The 22,031-nt window shown below is 29.9% G+C and overlaps 1 protein-coding gene and 1 long non-coding RNA gene across 11 annotated transcripts in view; one reads left to right on the top strand and one right to left on the bottom strand.

The window, feature by feature from the left end:
• The window catches only part of LOC111634189 (RNA binding protein fox-1 homolog 2-like), a 300,266-nt gene that overhangs the window by 260,790 nt on the left and 17,445 nt on the right, over positions 1-22,031 (top strand). For 9 of the 10 annotated variants that reach the window (XM_023378906.1, XM_023378897.1, XM_023378903.1 and 6 more), the window contains exons 4-5: positions 2,250-2,303; positions 11,831-11,923. In XM_023378906.1, coding sequence (XP_023234674.1) covers positions 2,250-2,303; positions 11,831-11,923 — 147 coding nt within the window. The remainder of the gene's footprint in view (positions 1-2,249; positions 2,304-11,830; positions 11,924-22,031) is intronic. The other variant, XM_023378900.1, reaches the window with a different exon arrangement.
• LOC111634191 overlaps positions 1-22,031 on the bottom strand; it is a 33,378-nt gene that overhangs the window by 7,510 nt on the left and 3,837 nt on the right. Inside the window, exon 2 of the long non-coding RNA XR_002758167.1 lies at positions 766-864. This is a non-coding gene — a long non-coding RNA (uncharacterized LOC111634191). The remainder of the gene's footprint in view (positions 1-765; positions 865-22,031) is intronic.

The following is a 22,031-nucleotide window of genomic DNA, read 5'->3' as shown; positions in this document are numbered from 1 at the left end:
CAATTTTTCCCTAATATAAATGATAGATAAAATTCAAATTAAGGATTGTTTTGGCATGTCAGTTTGGGTGAACACTAAATTTGAATTATCAATATTAAAATGAACACTGTTTGTCTGAAAGTACATTATAATTCAATTATCCTATACTGTAGTTTCATTTAATATATTCTATCTTATTTATTAACTTAAAAAGGAAACAATTCCAGCCTAATAAAGAAGTTCTTGACGATAATGCATAATACATGTTCCACCTTATTAACTAAAGTTTGTTCCCACAAACAAAATTAAATTAGCATCTGGCTAAAAAACATAAAGAGAGAGTTAGTTTATTCATTCTAGAAAATGGAAGACTGATTAAAGTAATATTGTTTAAGACAAATATGAATTTTAAAATTCTTATTTGCCTAAATAATTTTTTCCCCTGCTATTTTAAACATAACTTCACTATAGCATATACCAATAAAAGTACAGTTTGTCAACAAGATCATCATCTTATTGACATACTGTCCATTACCATTTTAATTTTACACAAAATGATTTGGCACTAATGAAGTAAAAAATTTCTAATCTAATGAAAACGTTGCAAATATTTACAAAATTCAACCACATTCTGAATTCTTTTAAGTTATTATCTCAAAATATGCAAAAACCATAATTATTATAATGTAATTATTATTTATGAAAGTCAATATTTATAAAAAAGTAAATTTTAAAATAAAAAATAGAAATAAACAATACAGAGTCAAATAAATGATAACTGGTTACCTGTTTTATCATTTGAAGATTTGAAAGTATATTCTTAAGCATACTGTTTTATTTTTGTTGTCATTATTCTTTCTCTTTTAAAATAAGTGAACTTTTGCCCTGTAATATAATTAATTAAAAAAAATTATAAACAAAAAGAAAATACATATAACATATTTAGAATAATAATTTTTCACTTTTGAAAAGCTTCCCTTGGCCAAGCCAGTAATATAAAGGGTCTCTAGCTCCTTAATTCCCCTTGGCTAACCCGTGGCAATTCTAAATTAAAATTGATACTGTTATATTTAAAGTTTCTTCATAGATACAAATTTTTGTTCTTTGATGTTGGTGTTAAGAACACAGATGGCTATTAATAATTTGTATTTTATTAAGTTTATTTTTTTAGCCCTCATCAAACTTAATTCCTGGCTACATCACTGATTTACATATTTTAAAAATTATTAATTGTTATAGAAAAATTCCAAAGTCAAAATTTTATTAATGACATTTTTAGAGAAGCAATGTTTTCTTTTTCACTGTATACAACGTCCTCATCTTGTTAATTATTAACACCATTAATTGTGGAAGTATTTAGAGGAAACAATCAACTTGGGGCGAGACTTAAACTTCTGCAAATTGGAAGTTGCATTCCCAAGAATAAGTGTTGTCCAAAGTAACTCGGTAAAAATCTGACAATATGCCATTCTATAATTTGAGTGTAGATCTCTAGATGATGATGATGACACTAAAATCTATGTATAACATGACGATATTGTTTTTATTCAGAATGTTATATAAAAAAATGTCATTAACTGTTATAAATTCACAGATGTTATTAGTTGAATTGTGATCAACTTGTTAGACTAGATGTTGCTTGTCAGAGAGATTAGTAAAAACAAGTTAGACTCGCATAACAAAGAATGTGTAACTTTCTTTCTTTGTTATATAAAGATTGCGCTGAAAAGAGGAGAGTGAAATGAGGTCACCGTCTCTAACGGCTCCCCGAGAGATCAACAGCGTCACCAACCTTTCATTACGTAACGGAAGAACATTTACAAAACATTGCGACACAATGCATTGTATGTAATGATGTCGTATAACATTACACAATAATTTCGATCCTTGATTCCAACACAACTATGCAGTAAAAAAATGTTGCATTTTAAATGAAGAAAATTAGCAAACCATTTAACATGTTATATACAGAAATGCTAAAACTGAGTTAATCTTATTAAATGTTTTGAAATAAAACCAATCTGATAAATTGATGATTTAAGGTAAAACTTATAAAAATCATTTTAATTCATAGGTGCTAAATTTTTACAAAATGAAAATACTTATAGTTTGGATCAATACAGGTTATGTTTGTAGTTGTCATTGAAAATATTAATTAAATAATTGACTTGATATTAATTATTTTAGTAACTTTAACTCATTATTCAATAATTGTTCCATTAAATTTTAAACAATTAGTCAAGTACTGATTATTTTGTATCATGTTTCAGCAATTTGGTCCAATATTAGACGTGGAAATTATCTTTAATGAAAGGGGTTCGAAGGTATGTATTTGTAATTTAGTATAAAATTATTTATTTCATTTTTGATAAACAATTTTTAAAAATAATAATTTGCTATTTTTTTTAAGTGAAAANAAAAAATATAATTGTAAAATTAATAAATATATATTTTTTTACTATTGAATAATATGCTTTAATTAATTTTACTTTTTTAATATTATATTTTTATATACATTGTTACTATCATTGTATAATTGTTTTTAAATAAAGTAGAACTCTGATATAAACATTATAAGCTACATGAAATAATTTATAGATTTCAATGAATTTTCAAGCTTACATATATAATTGGAAAATTTTTTATTTTGGATACACTTATAAAATAATTAAGATTGAAAAGACAAAAGGAATCATTTTTATTCTATTCATGTCTGGTAATAGCTCTATAATAATCTTTGTTATATATTGCATATTGAGATGGTCCTTGAAATGATCTAGATTATAAACTTTGAATACAGATAATATGTATAAATTTATTCCATCTTGATAGCAGAAAGATAAACTGAAATCTCATATCAATGAAAATAGAATATTCATTGTTTCTCATAAAACATTAAAATGAATTAAACCAAAACAAAAATTTTAATATTCTGCTGGAACGTTGATTAGATCACTGTTAAAGAATATACAGAGAATTGGCAATAAAATCAAGCGGGTGCTTCAAATAATAAAAAAAAAAACAGACAGACAAAATGAAATAAAACTTTTTCTTTTCCATATGATGGAAATAAAACCATATTTTTAAGCTCAATAAAATCTAGGTCCAGTTCTTACTAAACTTGATCTAAGAACCGTTTTTATAATTTTTTTTTTCAAAATTACGTATGAAAAGTTTAAAAAAAAGTATGAAACTATTTAACAATTATTTTAAAATTTTTTCAACTCATTTAAATAATGGATTTTGAACAAATATTTTAATTTGTCAAAAGTCATGACTACTCAGTCATAAGAAATGTATAGTTAACTAAACAGTACATCAAAAATATAATATAAAATACCTAATGAATAAAAAGGAAAACTGATTTGGTAATATCCCATATAGCTAAAGATTGTAAAAAATCATTTGATTATTCATTTTCAAGGAGAAAAAAGAATAACTCTATTACTGAATGACATTAGACTGGAACATCCACAATCTTCTACCAAGATTTCTTTTCCAAATAACAATTTTATGAAGAAAAAGTAATGTGATAGTATTTTTTGTAATGGTAAATTTATTTTAATGATGATTACACTGAAATAACTGCAATCTGCTTGATGAGATGGATCCTCTAGTTCTTTAAGTTGCATACAGATACTGTATGATTTGGAAGTTTGTTTTTTTTATAGGATAATAAGAGTTTTCACTTGTTTTTTTTAATGCATTTATTATTCATTCTTCAGGAAGATAAACAGGTTTGTATCTGTTTGTACTAAGGAATGTGTTTGATCAGACTAGTATATAAAAACAGATATTCTTAATTATCATAAATAAAAACATGTACTTCGTCTTATTTGTTCCTTATCAATACTTTTGGGATTACTTTTACTCCTAGCATCAGAAACTACAACTAAAAAGAAATAATTTATAGTCCATACATTTTTAAATAATGTAATATGTAATGTAAATTACAATACTTTCTTATTTATTTATACTGAAAATGACAATGTCTTTCAGTTTTTGTTATTTTACATATTTAATTAAAATATTTTCCAATAAAATAATTCCATTCTCTAATGTTCCAGTGAGATAGCTTTCTGCTTCAATATTAACAGTATTATTCTAAAAAATGACATTAGTTGCTTTGTTTAAATTTCCTTCTCGGTCAATCTTTTATGTATTGGATCCACTGAAAAAGTAGTTTGTCGAATTCATATTTACACAGTGAACAAATGCAGTTTTATGATTAAAATGATAATTTTACATTGAATCATAATATAGGTAATTGTCTTTCCCGGTACATAAAAATGAAATTTGAGCGCAATAAAGTAATTGAATATGTTTTTAAAATAATAGAGTAAAGAAAAAAAAAATACATTAATTAAAAAGCAAAATAAATGTAATTAAATATCAGCGTTCTGCTCTAATTTATCATTTTGAATTATATATTTATTATAAATTTAACAATTTTATTGATTATTTTATGATGATGATTATAATTTTTTATAATAGCAGTAATAAAAATATCACTGTTGCAAATAATTTTTTTATAGCAGCATTAATAAAATGATTATTAACTTTTACTTCAAAAATTCATGTGCATTTTTTTAGTTTCTATTGCCACCCATCTGTCTACTTGATAAACTTTAACTGACAATATTTCATAAATATAATATCTGATTTAATAATTTTGTTTATTGGAATGATTTCACAATTGATATTTATGTAAATAAGTTAGTAGAATAAAATTATATGGTAAAAAATTCAAATATTATCGTCGAGTGGGGAAAAAGGCATCATATTTAGGAGAGTCATTAGAAAAAAATTGATTGTTCTTTATGGAAATATTTTACATAATATGAAAAGTTAGTCATTAATGATTATCTAGCTAAAATATTTTGTGGTAGACATTATGAGTAATGCTGACTTGTGCAAATGAAATTTTTCTTATTTTGAGAAAATAATTAGAATTTTATTTATTTGTAATCACAATGACATTTTGAATTTCTTTTAATGTACTGTACAATTGTTATTATTATTAAATTAACTTTTTGGTAAACAATCAACAGGAAAAAAAGCATTACCATTGTAATGGAGAACAGCTAGTGTATATATATATACAAATCTTAACAAATATCCATAATTTTCTTTGAAGGAATAAATAAGGGAAGGAAAAAATAGTTGAAAAGATGAGACTTTAATGAGAAAAGTAGAAAATGCAACAAACTACGACAAAAAACACATGTGGAGAAGTTATGGGAAAACATTTCTCTTGTCGCAATAAGTTGTGCACGAAAAGAGGATCATCATCAATATATTCGTCCTATGAGAGATTAAAGCTAATCATCATTAAGCTGCCAATATTTCCCCAGATTGCATCAAATACAGGTGTTATTTTTACAAAGTGGTGGTGATTTTTAAACTTTTAACAATGACTTCTTTCAACATTTTATTAATTGTCAATTTTAAAATCATTCCAATAATGATTTCTTTTTATATTAAACTGTCTTTTAAAATCTAAAGATGATGTAAGATTTTCAATTGTGTAATTTTAAAATCAATAAACTATTTTCTCTTCAAATTAAATTTGAAAAACTGTACAGAACTCATTTCTAAACTACCAATGATATTTCCATAATATAAATCAAGCAGATTTATTTTATATTAAAAGGTATTAAAATACTTATTTTTTAAGTAAATTATGCCTCAAAAAAAGATTTTAATATTTAAGGAATAACAATTCAACAAAAATATTGAATGTATTAATATATAAAAATTAACTATAAAGTTTTTTCAAATGCATTGTAATAAAGGATGATTCTGCACTGAAAAGAAGAGAAAAGAATTGGAACTTTTATTAATGATTTAAATAACAATAGGAGATGCATTATAGTTGAGATGTCAAATACTTATTCTGCATGATTTCTATGAACATATAATGATAGAATATTTTAGCCTTAATATCTTTTGACATAAATATATAATTATGATTAATATAAACAAAAGCCATAGAATATTGTTAATTTAAATTTAAATATTTTTTAAAAAGAACTTTCATCTTTAAAACATTAAGATTTATACATTCAAAAATACTCACAGAATGTTTTGAAGCAAATGGCAATTAATCAGTGTATAAAAAAATTAATGTATTTTATTCTTTATGTTAGGAGAAAGTTTTTATGGAAAAGATAAATTATAGACACAAAAAAATAAAACTAAATATGAAAGGTAACAATTCATTAGTTGGCCCTTCATCATTTCTGGAAGTACTCTTGGGAGTAATATATACTTTTGATTAACTTGCTCTATAATTGTCTGTCCCCATTGGATTCAAAACGCTCTTCTAGGACAAATGATACTGATTTAGTAGATATGTATCATTAAAAACTTTTTTATGTCAATATAACAAAAATAATTTTGTAACTGATGTAAACTTTTTTAATTCTAAAGTCAAGTTAATAATTAATAGAAACAAGAATGTACAAGTGTTATTTAAAGTATAAATATACTTTAAATAACATTTCATGGCACATAGAAGAGATATATTTCAATAGCAAAATGTTAAAGTTTGTGATGTGTTACAGATAAAAATAGTTTAGAGGAATGAGCTAAATTTTTTAACATGAAATTTTAATTAACATCAATTATACTAATTATATGCACATTCAGTGTATCAGCTTCTCAAGGAATTCATTATCTGTTTGTAAAAAAATTAAAACCTACTGTTAGCTGGAAATCCTGTAAAATGTTAGGAAATATTTTATTAAAAATGTAGATATTTTTGTGTAAATGCCAGCAAGAGCTTTAATAATTTTGATAAATTATCTCTAGAAAGTAATTCTTATAGTATTTATTAGAAATTGTTTCATAATGTAAAAAATATCGAGATAAAAATTTCTTACAATTAAATGTTTTTATAGTTTTGGTTTCTATACAAACTGAATTTCATTAATAAAGATAAAATTATCAACACATCTAATTGTACCAAAAATTTCTGACTACTAGATTTTATCAGTTATTGATAGATTAGACTATGGCAAACCTGTCTGAAAGGTAAAATTTAGAACCACCACCATTTTACCATTCTGGATCGTGACACCAAACAGTGATATGTACTGTACAACTCCAACTATAGATGGGATTAAAGTGTACACAATACATAACGTATGTACAATAGAATTGTATATAAGTGAAATAAAGGCTCCACAATGGTGACATGGACATGATGTCGTCCATTGGAATGGCGATGTAAATCTGTCCCAAAACATATGAAGTCTCAATCCATCTACATTGCTTAGAAGAAAGAAATTAGATCATCAACACTGTATTCAAATGAGTATCGTACATCAAACTATTCCGACACCATATATATATTTTTCTTCAACTAATTTATGAACTTGCTACAGGGATGGTGCAAACCAGGCTAAGAGACATTGGGCAATATCAGCGCAATTCAAATTCCTCCATACAAGATCTCCAAAGTCTTGCCTTGTTGTTTTCCATGTGTGAAAGTACCTTTTTCTTGGATACACCAAAGGCAATCACAGAAAGCACTACTAAGTATAATTATAGTTGCCTTTTTACCACTGGAGACCACTTTTGATAGTGCATGATGTTATAATAATTCCCAAAAAGAAGACCCATATGAAAAATTTAAAATGGAATTAATCAAACAGTCAACGGAATCATTGTCTGTACAAATTTGGAAATTACTAGCATGCAAACCTATGGGAGATAGATGCCTGTTGGAAGTATTACAGGAGTTAAAATGTAAGACCAATTCTTACATCATCTCCAACAAACTACTATTTGAATTGTTCCTGCAATTGCCTTTGCCCACACAATCTATTTTGGTAGCAGTAACCCCACTCACATTAGAGAAGGCATCTCAAATAGCAGATAGAATAATGGATGTCAACCCAGCACAAATAAACTCAGTCATACAGCCTTTGTGCCCATCCAAAACAGAATTACAATTATGCATGGAAATTGAACAGATAGATAGGGTCATTAACTTGTTCCTGCAGCACATCATGGAATCATCAACATCACCATATGCATAGCAAATTGCAAAAAAAGACAGACGTCTGTTGATACCATATAAAATTCAGCACTAAAGCAAAAAAATGCAGTCCTCTTTATAGTTTTACAAAAAAACAAGTAGTGGCGACATGCTCCCTGCTACTTAAATCTCATCGCCTATTCATTTGGGACAAACGGTCAAAGGTACAGTTCCTTATAGATACCAGATCAGATGTTTCCATCATCCCTACTTCATCTATATCAAAATGAGCATGGCCCAATATGATTCTGTTGGTGGCCAATGCATCATCCATTCAGGTATACAGGCAATGAACAATAAAACTCGATTTCAATTTTGGAAGGAAATTCACCTGGACATTCCTAGAGGCCACAGTTACAATGTCAATAATAGGAGCAGACTTTTTGTTTCATTTTGACCTTATGCCCATCTGCAACACAAGTGTTTACACGATAAATCAACAAAACTAAATATACTTTATGAGATAGGAGTCGCTTCCATCCACTCAATCAAAGTCATCCAGGGCAAAACGGTTTTTTTCACAACTTATTATGCAAGTTTCCCAGCATCATCAGACCTCCACAACCCAAATAACCAGTGAAACACTTCGTGGCCCATTGCATAGATACCTTTGGCCCACCAGCAAGTGCATAACCTTGCCAACTGGTCCCTGATCACTTGAAAATTGCCAAGCAGGAAATACAGCACATGCTAGATCTGGGACTCATCCATCCTTCTAATAGCAACTACTATATGCATCTCCACTCCACATGATGAGAAAGAAGGAAGATGGGAAATGGTGACTGGTAGGAGACTATAAAGCTCTCTGAATGCCCAGACAAAAAAGATACAGTGTACCTAATTTAATGGACTTCATAGCAGAGTTGCATGGCATGAAGATTTTCTCCCATATAGACTTAGTGAAGGCATATCATCAGATTCCAATACACCCACCAGATGTGCACAAGATAGCCATTACAACATCATTTGGCAATGATGCAATATGGCAGCAACATTCCAGCATTTTATTGATGAAGTAATAACAGGCTTAAGAGATATCTATGCCTTCGTAGATGATATACCAGTGGCATCTAACTCAAAGGAAGAACATAAGGAACATTTAGTGGCCCTTTTCAAGGTTACAAAAATATGGCCTCAACATCAAGCTGTCAAACTGTGTTTGGTGCTGCTTCCATTCAATTTCTTGGGTTTCAGGTATCAGGAGAGGAAATAGCTGCCTTGACAGATTGTGTGCAAGCAATACTGAAATTTCCACAACCAACCACACTCACACAGCTACAAAGATTTTTAGGATTATTTAATTTTTACAGGTGCTTCATACCCAGAGCTGCTCACATCCTGGCCCCATTAGTCCAATTATTGGAAGAACATGACAGGAAGAAGTACCACCATAGCAATTTTAAGACAAAAGAGAAAACAACACAATTGTCAGAGACAGCACAACAAGCATTCACTCTGGCAAAAGACACTCTACTAAATCACTCCACTCCAGCTGCACCCCTTATTCTTTTGGTTGCCACTTCAGATTTTGCAATAGGTGGAACACTCATGCAATGGAACAACATGTGGAAACCGATAGCATTCATTTCCATGAAACTAACAGCACCACAATAGAAATGGTCCACATATGAAAGAGAGCTGTTGGCCATCTATGCTTCGGTGCAAAGACTTCGACACAAGCTGGAAGGCTGACAGTTTATCATTTTCATGGCTCAAAAGCCATTATCCTACACCTTTAAACAACATCGCCATCAAGACTATACATCACAATTCTCAACAGACATTCGGCATGTACAAGGAACAAGCAATTCAGTAGTGGATACCTTATCGTGCATAAAGATCAGCCAGGTACCAACATCAACCCTTAACATCCATGAGTTTGCAACAACACAAAATGACAATAAGAAAATTCAAAAGTTATTGAAGAAATCAATATCATTACAGCTAGAATTAATGCAAGCATTCACAACTGAAGAAAAACTATACTGTGACACATCAGCAGGCTCACTGACAATACTTCTAGGAATCACTCTGGTTTTAAACCAGACATTAAGGTGACCAGTGCCGAGTTAGTGTATGTCACTACACTTCATCTACCTGGTAATATCTTAGTATCTGTTGCATCGATGGGTGAACTAAGATCTATCAGTTTATGTTTCCAAATTGCAGAATATCGTGTCATCCTTGTAACCAAACCCCACTTCCAAACATCAGAAATCTCACATATATACGTACACCCAGAATTAAAAACATGCTCACATGTTTTCCTGCAAGTGGATAGCATTCAACCATCACTGAGCCCACCATACAATGGACTACACCAAGTGATGGACTACAATGACAAAACATTTACACTTCTCTTGAATGGATGCAAATCAACAGTGTCAATCAAGCGACTGAAATTGGCTTACACAGGATTTTTGGTTGACTATCTAGCCCTTCTCTTAGGTTGAGTGCCATTGTCTGTCACTTTGTTTGCTACCTCGGTGTTTGTGGTTGTATACCCTATAAACAGGCAGAACAACACCCCAGTGAGAACACAGGTCTGGCCGTAAAGTTTACTTTCCCAAAAGACTCTGCACAGTAATAAATGTATAATTTTTGTCTAGTCAGTACACATGTTGACAACACTCAACACAAGCATCACTCTTTGGTGGAACAGTCACCCCACTAAATCACTGGGGGAATATGGTGGCAAACTGTCTGAAAAGTAAAATCTACAACTGCCACCAAGGGTTGAGAGTGAAGAGACAAAAAGAGGGAAGACTAGAAGAGACATAACCATTTTCCATTCTGGGTCATGACACCGAAGAGTGACAAGCATCACGTCATCTCATATGTACCAACTCCAACTGTAGGCAAGATTACAGTGTATGCAATACATACTGTACGTACAATAAAATTGTATGCAAGTGAAATAAAGGCTCCACAAGACTGTTGGTTACCACAAAAAAGTTTTTTAATTACTAGTAGGTTTTACACTTAAATAATACTAATTGCTATTATTAAAATTTAATGTGCTTATATATCATTTAAAAAAGAAAGAAATCAATGGTAGTTTAGATATGAGAATATTTCACATACAGTAGTTTAAATTTTTTGCAACAGTGAGAAGAATTTTTTTTTTTAATATATATTAAATCTACTTATGTTTTTGACAATACAAGCAAATTTACTCTATATTATAAATATTTATTTAAGTAATTAAAAAAAATATTTATAATAATTGTTTGATGGTGATCTAAAATTCAGTTTTGTATGTAAAATGAATATATCAAAAAAACCAAAAAGGGCACTGAGTCCATTCCAAATTTAAACTTTTTAAATACCTCCTCCAATCTTTTTCCATATTAAATATCAATAAGCATGGTAGCATGGAGCTTTGGGGAAATATTAGTATTGTAAACTATTAAAATTATCCCCAAACCCCCAAAGAATAACTTCTTTTACCTGCCTTTCCCCAATTCCTTCTAAAATCGTGTTGACATCCCTGATTGATGCCGTCAAATGAAAGAACGTTTGAGTTCAAATTTGGCTGTATCAATACTAATGACCTTTTTCATCCTTCTGTCATTATTTATAGACATTTTCCAATGATCTATTTTGTCAATAATTGGAGAGTGCCCTGCCAGGTCTGTGTTGCATGAGGGCTTATGACACTGGTACCAACTGATTGAGCTGATGCTTTTGTCTTCACTGAGTGATTTAAAAAAAAAAAAAAAAAAAAATTCCTTGTTCTTTGCAGGCCAAATTCTGTTCTGGTGCACGGATATTAATGCATGTTTCTTGTTTGTCTCATGCATGCAGGGATTCGGTTTTGTAACTTTCGCAAATAGTGCAGATGCTGATCGAGCACGAGAGCAGTTGAACGGCACTGTGGTTGAGGGACGCAAAATAGAGGTGCATGATCCTATTTATCTTTGTGATAGCACTCACATTTAATTTTAAGTAGATCAGCAAAAAAGAAATGTCCATCCTGTCCTTATTTAGTAATAATTCACACATAATAGAAATCCTGCATTTAGAACAGGTTGTCTGTTCACAGAAGTTACAAAATTGTATGTAGGAATGATGTACTATAACTTCATAACTAATAGATTCTGTTCGGCAATATTTACTTTTGCATCTTTTTTCTTTTTATTGCATATGATTATGACTATTGGTGTGTGAACATAATTGTTAATGATGAATCAATATTTGTCATGCTTCTATTTAGTGAGAAATACTGTGGCTTGCATATCTTGCCACACTGCCTGTATTTAGAGGTGAAATAAAGCACGTTTAAATTTTACTGGATAGACATTTCTTCTGCTGATACTGTAAGTTTTTGTGTATAAGTAGATTAAGGAAAATGTAGTTACTGGTGTTGTACTTCAGCCAGAAGGGATCGACAGTGTTCATCTCTAGCTGCTTTGGAGATAGTAACAAAACTATACTCAGGAGATTGTAGGGGACAGGTAAGAAAACAGATAAACAATGATCCTGAAATTAAAACAAAACAAGGTCTGTTTTCTAATTTATACATGTGTTTATAACTTTAAAATTCATACCATTTTGATAAAAATATATTTATATGTTTTAACTTAGACTTTTTCTTTCAAACTGTGATAGTATCAATAATCTTCTGGTTTAAAAAACATACCACCATTTGATAATCATTATATTATTGCAAGTACATATTAGTGAGAGAATTAGAAGCAATTATTAAATTCTGTACATAAATTATATAATTTAAAAATTGATTAGAAGTTTTAAATAATAGTAAACTTCAAAAGATGTTGATATTATCATAGTAAATATTAAATAATAATTGATGCTGAACGGTTTATTATTTTTAAAATTTACAAAAAATTTTAATATATAAAATTGTGGCACATTCTTAAATTTACTGTATATACATATTACTGAATCATTACATTGACTTTTTTTAATTTTTAACCAATCTTTTTGATATTAATTAATTAATTAACCCCTTTGATATAATTTTTCATATATTTTAATTAATAATTAAATGATAAAGCCAAATTCGTTATTGAGCTATAACCTTTTGTGGTGTCACTTTGTATTAAATGTAATAATTAGGATATTCTGAAAGAAAAGATTGATCCAGAGCAGAACTAAAGCCTACAACTCCTGCTTACTGTACTTTGATTTCTGACCAATTAATTTATAAGGTATACCATACAGGTTACTCTGGCACAGCATATACACTCGGAGACCAAAAAAATAAGTTATATATCTAGATGCCAAATTTTGTAATGATTGGACAATTCTGTGTATCAGACAGATATGCAAATTATTATAGTTGCGGTCTGATTATCTGCTAGGTAATACCACCACAGTGCATTAAAATCAGTAACTCAGTATCCTATAAAAAGATTTGCAGAGGGTCACTGTATTCAAATTTTCAGTACTTGTTATATGGAGGTTTTCAAATAACAGGCATTGCTATACAATGCAATCAGTGACATTATTCACAGTTGTTGAAGTTTAAGGCCACAGAATGACCATTTTGCCAAAATGCTTGTTAACTGGGTTGTTATCATCCGACTGCGAAAAGGTATTGGGGCAATGGATTTGTCAGGATACACATATATAGCAAGTAAGCTTTGGACAGTCCAGAAAGCACCAGGAGCAATGATCACCTGATCATAACACAAGCCCGAACAGCTACAATGGTGTCTTTGTCTACCATCCAGGGTCAGTTGAAGCCTCATTACAAAACCCATATTAGCAGGCTACTTTCAGAGGTAAATTTGCATGCTTGGCACGACATTGGCATCTTGATGTTAGTATCCCATCATTATCAGTTTCATTTGAGTGATGCCATGACAGAAATACAGGCTGCTACAGATCAACAGCATATCAATCTTTAGTCATCCATTCCCAAACAGAACTGATTATTGCTATTTCCCCAATGTTCACATGCTAGTCTGGGGAACTATCTCATATGACAGTAAGTCATCCCTAACAGTGGTGGAAGAGATATTAATAGTGTGGCAGTATATTCAGGAATATTGCACCTTTTGTTATCTTTCATGGCAGGGCTGCAAACATCCAATTACCAGCATGATAATGTTGAAATTATCTATTAAATTACGGCTGCATATGTAAAGGTTTGTTTGAGTGTATTCAGCATGATAAGATTTGACTGTAGCAAAACATTATCTTGCTGGTAATACAACAGCAACATTCCTGGGAAATCCTAGCTATATTGCCATACTTTCTTGGCCTTCTCAGTTTCCATATATATTATTTGTTGAACATTTGTGGGACAAGCCATGGCAGATTGTGTATGTGCACAGTTTGCACAGTTTAGTAAAGTCCCACGATTACAAAGCCACTTATTTGGTAAACTCTGCATCATAGCTATATTCTATGCAAATTATATTTTGCTGAAATAAAAACTTCAATAAAAGTGTAAACTACTTTGCTTAGCCATTCTAATCCACCATTCCCTCATTCATATTTTTTACCCTCTAGGGCTCCTCTACTGCCTTTCCAACATGTTGACACAAGGTGTATAGGTGTGTTTCATGCATTTTCTGTTTAGAAAGACCCAAAAGTTAAAATATTACTCACATAATAGATATAGCTATTTTACAATCCATTAAATTAGTCCCTTCTATCATGTCTCTAGTGCTCTTCATAGGGGATGGTACTCCTGATGACTCATTTTTCCAAAAACATCAGTAACAGTGTTCCTTAAAACTGAATAAGTGTAATGACCGGTTTATACAATATGGCTACCACTGACAGTTTGTCATTCAAAATCACAATATGCATGTATTTACCTCATTTGAGCAAACTCTAGGCTTATTGGAGACCTTGGTTTCACAGCTTACAATGGTGTTGCAGAAAATCTAATTTGTCAGATTTTTCACTTGTTGCATCATTGAATAAATGAATGACAAAACTTGAATTGCATGATTTATTGTGTTCTTACTACACTCAAGAGAAACAACTTTTCTTGCACATACTCACAAGTCGTATTGCAGTATGTTATGTAAACATCTGAATAGCTGACAAATCATGTAGATTATTTTATGGAGTGGAAAATGTTGGCGGTGATCATATTGTGTAAACTGACCTTAAAAACAGGTTAACACTGGCCCACCAGACCAATTTTATGTCATGTTTTCATGGCAACTAATCAGTCAACTTCATGTACAGGACTCCAATCATTTATGAGTGTGAGATTTGGAACAGCAGTTGCATCATCTATGGAAAAACTTGTCACAGGATAGCATATGGTGCCTGGAGATCTACCTGCTGAACCTTAATGCCACATGTATCCTGGAAAAAGGCAGTCATACAAGGTACTAAGCATTCCTTAAAATTGTGTTGTTGTTGCACAGAAAATTTTCTTCTTTGTTATGATACACTTCTTCATGTTCTTGATACATAGCTATTTTTGTCAATAAATTACATAATTATATAAACTATGCTGGAGTAAATAAAAGCTTAAAGTTGGCTGAGTATTCTGGAGGGCTGTAGGCATGTAGTCATTCCTAGTAGATATGGAGTGTTATCTATATAGCCTTCTAATTTAATTGGTCTGGAAGCATAATTGGCAATGCATCTGCACAATAAGTAGAAATTCTCATTTTGAATCAATTTTTTCTTCCATCCAATTCTGATTATTAAATTTAATACAAGATGGCACCATAATTACCTATCTTTAGTAAAAATTATGTAACATCTGTATATTTAATTAGTCAAGTTATAGCCTGATAATGACTCTGGCTTTATTGTTTGATTATTAATTTAATTTGGGCTTAAAAGGTACATGTATAAATATATAAAAAATTATAAACCTTTTACTGGTGTGTGTATCATCACACTTTACAACAGTTACAAATGTTTTCGAACCATTACGGTTCTTCTTCAGGTAACGATCCCCTAACAGACCGGTAAAGGATTTACAGATACAAGTTGGTGTTACAGTACTATGGTGCAGATATTCCACCATTTTTATATAAAAAATTGCATCCAGAATATATACATACATATACATTAATTTCAAACAGAAAGAGCTTCAATGAAAATCATTACAAATTAAATATTTAAGGTTTGGTTCATTGTTATTATTTAAAATTGTCACATCTATTAAAATTTGGAGAATATACAGAAAATACAGTAATTCAAATTTCATACTGTATATATACTAGAAGATTATGTATGTGTATGCTGCTGATTATTATGAAAGTGGTTTATGTCAAAAATAGAAAGCCATTGTAAAAATTTTATGAATAGTTTGTGAAATAAATTCAATTATATATATTTACTCTAGCAAAATAATTTTTTTTTTTCTATTTTGCAAGAGTAAATATATATAATTGAATTTATTTCGTAAAGTATTCATAAAATTTTTGCAATGTTTTCCTATATTCGATATAGACCACTTTCATAATCACTGGCATGCGTGCACACACGCGCACACACAAATCACAAATATCGGTAATACGAGTAGTATATTACTTATAAGTAAATATAAAAATATTTTGGGAATAATTCTATGCACGGAAAGTTAGAACATCTGTAAATAAATAATATAAAACCTTCGACACATTTTCAGCTANAAATTTTTGCAATGTTTTCCTATATTCGATATAGACCACTTTCATAATCACTGGCATGCGTGCACACACAAATCACAAATATCGGTAATACGAGTAGTATATTACTATATAAGTAAATATAAAAATATTTTGGGAATAATTCTATGCACGGAAAGTTAGAACATCTGTAAATAAATAATATAAAACCTTCGACACATTTTCAGCTATATTTAATGGCCTTTCTCGGGTTTGACAATATTGGAACGTCAGATATTCAAAAATTTCTGGAAATAGTTTAATTTCATTAAAGAAGTTGGTGTAATAATGTTTTATTCCATTTTCTATTCATTGTTTTATAATTATGTTTGCAAAATATTGCTCTACAAATTCTTTTATTTTAGACTATTCAGAAATCATACTCAAAGATACAAACACTCAAATATTTTGAAATATTGCTATAAATATAAAAAAATGGTCCTTTATATATATTGCATTCTATAAAATTGATTTTGTTCCCGATAACAGTTGTAAACACTAAAATGATTTTTTTGTATTCTTATATTAAACTCCATTAAAACAACTCCACAGAATTAACAAATATAAAAAGATATGATTCTATATCCACAATATTATGTAACTATGAAATCATCATTTTTAGAAAATGAGATTTAAATATTGTACCAGCCTTTGATTGCACACACAAAATTTGTTCACTTGGAATTTTACATATCTTATGATCCTAAATAGAACATACTGAATATAATAAGAATACTCTATAACTGAGAACTGCAAAAATTAAAGTTAGCCACATATGATTCTATACCATAATATGTATACCATATATTCCGGCATATAAGACGACTGGATATATATAAGACAACCCCCGACTTTTACAGTTAAAATATAGAGTTTCGGATATACTTGCTGTATAAGACTACCCCTCTTCCAACGCACACCAAATAAAAATAAAATCATCATTGGCATACTCTTTAATGCTTTTTCATTTGCTTTCCAGTCCCAAACCATCTATTCTGTTACTCCATATTGTCTTGCAGCAGCACAGTTATTATGTTCCATGGCAAAGTTTACAACTTTAATTTTGAAACTGGTTTCATATTTCATTCTTCTTGCTGGTGGAGCCATGATGGGGTTTTGACTGTTGGACATTTTTATACCGGCCTGCCCTTGTATCCTATTACTGTACCTCCTTCTCTGTCTCTCAAGTCTCACACATGCGCGCCTGCGCCGCTTCACTGTAGTCCTCAGGAGTGAGATCTGAGAGGCAGAGGAAAAGGTACAGTAATAGGATACATACAAGGGTGGGCTGGATGGGTGAAAGATGCGTGTTTTTCTGGGTACAGCACCACTCTATCTCTAGCCATACCCTGGACATCCCGGCTGATTGCAGCACCTGCCCTATAAGACGACACCCGACTTTTGAGAAAATTTTCCTGGATTAAAAAGTTATCTTATATGCCAGAATATATGATACTTACAAAATATGAATATTCAAAATCAAATACAAGTAGAACCCTGTTTATAATGTGGACCAATGATACCTTGGATAAATGAAAAGTTGGATAAAACAGATAGCCATGGTCATTTCAAATTAAAAATTATCAATGTAAGATTTATATGATATACTTTTAAGCCTCTTTTTAAACCTTAGCAAATTTAATCATATAGTTTTAAGAATAAAAATGTGTATTATCATACTTGTATTTTAATATGAATGGTTTGTCTCACATTAAAGTTAAGTAATAAAAAGTAACAGAAAAAATTATCTTGTAATAAATGTTATCATTTTAAAGGACTTTTTAAATAAAATTTAGAATTTGTCTTATAGTGATTCCTTCCCTCTTTGCCATAATGTTCTGCACTCACTTTGACATCATTTTTTGTGGGTGGTCTGTCCCTCACCATTCAGCCATCCTCATCATGGTTCTGACCAAACCTGTAATAGGGATGGAAAAATATGGCCCTCTTAGTGCCAGAGTACAGTAGTAGTTTAAAAAAATAAAAAAATCAACAGAGGCTAATTGCTCAGTACACTCAAGGTTAAAAGTACTAGAGTATCCATGTACTTGGTGCATTCTCAGCAAAGTTTTTTATGATTTATAAGAAAAGATATTCACTTACAGGTTTCCTTGTATAATCAGGATTCCAGTGTAAACTGAAAAATATAGGTCAATAAAATATTCTTACTTATAATGACTTTTTATTTAATGTTAATTTTTGTCTATTTTATCAGTAAATGCAGCCTAAAAATAGAAAAAACAAAGTAACAACTTTTACATAACATCACTTTGTTTCCATTAGTTTTTAATCTTAAATGAAAATTGTTATATTATGTTATTTATAGTTTCCTTCATAAGTTCATTGAAATGATGCCATTCCATTCATCACAAATGACTTCTTTTCATATACAAACATTGCTTAGATATTAAAAAACAATAAGTAACTACAATAAAGAAATTCAAAAATATGTTAGCAATTTATATGTTTATGTTGATTAAAATGAAAACAGAACAGAAATGGACAAGTTGTTATTTGTTTTATAATCTATCCTATCACTCAATTCTGAATGATGTTTATGACGTTTTTATGTGTCTTGTATTTCCATGTCAATTTGGTAATTGTGAAGACCATTAACAGATTCAAAAATGATAACTCTGTTCAATCCATTAGTTGCAATAACTTAGCTAATCTATTCTTAGATCAACCTACTTAGAATACCTGACGACTTTCTTTATGAAAAAATTTAAATATTTTTAAGAGTGCATCAAATTGTTTTTGCCATCACTTGAAACATAAAATAAATTTATAAGTTTGAATATTGAATTTTTAATGAATTTTAAAATTTACATTGAATAAGTCAAAATCACAGTAAAATGCAATGGAGTAATTTAAGACAAAAAACCATTTCCAAAGTGAATAAATAAAGTTCCATCTTCTACTTAAATTATAATTAACAGCATCCTCAGATTAAAGATAGACACCATTTGAATAAATACCTAGTCTGAATAATTCTGACTTATCCAAAAGGAACTGTTGTAATTAAGCATTTTTAAATGGAATTAAAACTTGGAGTCATAAATAACTAATCAAGTAACTAACACCTTATTCATTGCTGAGGGAGTTTATTAAAAAGGAATGTTTTCAATCTACTCAATAGACCATCATCAGGTTAGAACATACAAAAATGGAATACATCATAAATGGAACATCACATTCAAAATTCAAAAATACCAAAAAACCAATAACATATCAACTAATTAGAATAAAAATTAAATCGTAAATGATACATAAATGTAAAAATAAATAACATACTACAACGGCTAAACATTAATACAATCCACCATAACCAAATAGAAGTTACTAAGTTTCCTATAAAGCGATTATGGATCATATTTCGGTTCATGAGCTACTTGTAAGCCTTTTAATGGCAAACTTCCAAGCTGAGGGAAAACCCTCTGCATCTCTGGCATTAATGCATCTTTCTTTAAGGGTGGCTCCTGTATATTTCCATTTTTTTGGCAGTTTTCGCTAAAGTTGGGGAGTGTACTTGTCTGACGACTTCCACTTCCTCCCACCCAACCAGGGATACTTGGACTTGAGCCATCTGGGCCAATATCGTTGTATTATATCCTTTTCTAACATCATATTTATGTTCTCCGAGGTTTCTCATTGTAACTCCTATGTATTCCTTTTTTAACCCTAACTGCTGGTTCTCGTAGGAGATCCTATAAACTCCTGCTTTATCTTCTTTTTTAATATGCCCTTTATCACTTCCTAGAATTTTGTACAAATTTGGAGCTCTTCTCAAGATCAACGTTGAATTTTTGAGGTGAGTGATAAAAAGTCTCTAGACAAGGGCCTACTAAGTACACAAAGTTTACATTCAACAAATATTTAGGAGGCGTTATGAAGGAAATTGCGGGCATTAAAAATTCAAAAACAAAATTAACTTGTACTAAGCAGTTAGTTAATTTAGTTAATATTTCATAAATTCATCCATTCTTTCTGTTTCAACTTATTTGAAAAGAGTGGCTGATTTATTCTTAAGTAAGGATAACTTAACAGATCACACTTTATTGTTTAAGTGGATTGATTGGTGTATAGCCTTTCCATTTTATTATTTTGTTTATGCTAATGGATGCACAAAATAAATCAACATAAAACACAGATGCTCTCAGATTCAATGCTAAGGAGGCTTGATGCTGAATATCATTCCTGGGAAAGGACCTTGGAGATGCCTTGCATTTGCTGCTCAGAGTGCATGATGCCTCTAAAATGGCTCATTACAAAACAAATGCTAAACACTATTTTTGAAAAAACCAAAAATCCTCTTTGAATTTCTTTCGATAAGCAAAATTAGATACTAATACAGGTCTTTCATAAAAGCAAATTGGCATAAAGCAGGAGATACCTGTATTGTACTTTGAAGCAGATAAGATTCTCTATCATGACAGATCTAGCACAATTAAGCTGCATACGTACATAACTTACATTAAAAATTTATCATAATGAAGATTCTTACTTAATAAGTTACTCAAAATTTAAAACTTGTGTATCTTTAGAGTATATTAAAATAATAGGAAATAAAAATTAATTGGTGACAATAATGTATTCTTAATGATGTTTGAGTTATCACATTGTTTATATAAAATTTTTAATAAATTCACATAATCTGCCAAAGACCAAATTTATATCATAATATATTAATAAAACTATATCTTATATATTAACTTCTTGAACTAAATTTAGTTAGTATAAATATATTTGTGAAATATTAAGCAGTTAGACTTGTGTCCAAAACAATAACTATTAGGCTAAAATGATAAATAACTACTTTATTTTTATGCCTTTGTGTGTCTAAACATGTTAATAAAAAATATGAATAAAAATCTGAGTATGGATATACAGCCAATCTCAATAGAATTACACTCATGTAACTGATATAAACAGCTGATTTTGGGTGGTTAAAATTCATTCTGTAGATTAGCAAAAAAACAAGATGACTGATCATCTTAGATTCTAATATGAATAACCTTTATTTAGACTATTATCAGTAAGTGAAGTTTATTGTAATATTGACAGATTTTAAAAAAGATGAGATCTTATAACATTCTTGAAATTTACAATTACTATAAAATCTATTTCAATTTAAAAGCTCTAACAATGTAAAACTGTAGCTTAAGTTACTTTACAGAACATAATAATCAATCATATGTTATTATAAACCATGCATATTATAATATTGAAGATAATAAGACACTCATTTGAACAAAAGTTACACCATTACCTCACTGTGGATGGACATCAGCTGGAACATCTTTTATAACTGATCTACAGTGTTACACTCTAAATCTGCCATTTATGTATTATATGTATTCCACTGTTTGTTTTCGTTTTTTAATGTTTAGTTTCATTTAAATCATTTTCAT

The sequence above is a fragment of the Centruroides sculpturatus genome, unplaced genomic scaffold, assembly GCF_000671375.1.
Source record: "Centruroides sculpturatus isolate CEXI.00-Female unplaced genomic scaffold, Cexi_2.0 scaffold925, whole genome shotgun sequence".
NCBI lineage: Eukaryota > Metazoa > Arthropoda > Arachnida > Scorpiones > Buthidae > Centruroides > Centruroides sculpturatus.
This window is presented reverse-complemented; position numbering and strand designations above follow the sequence as displayed.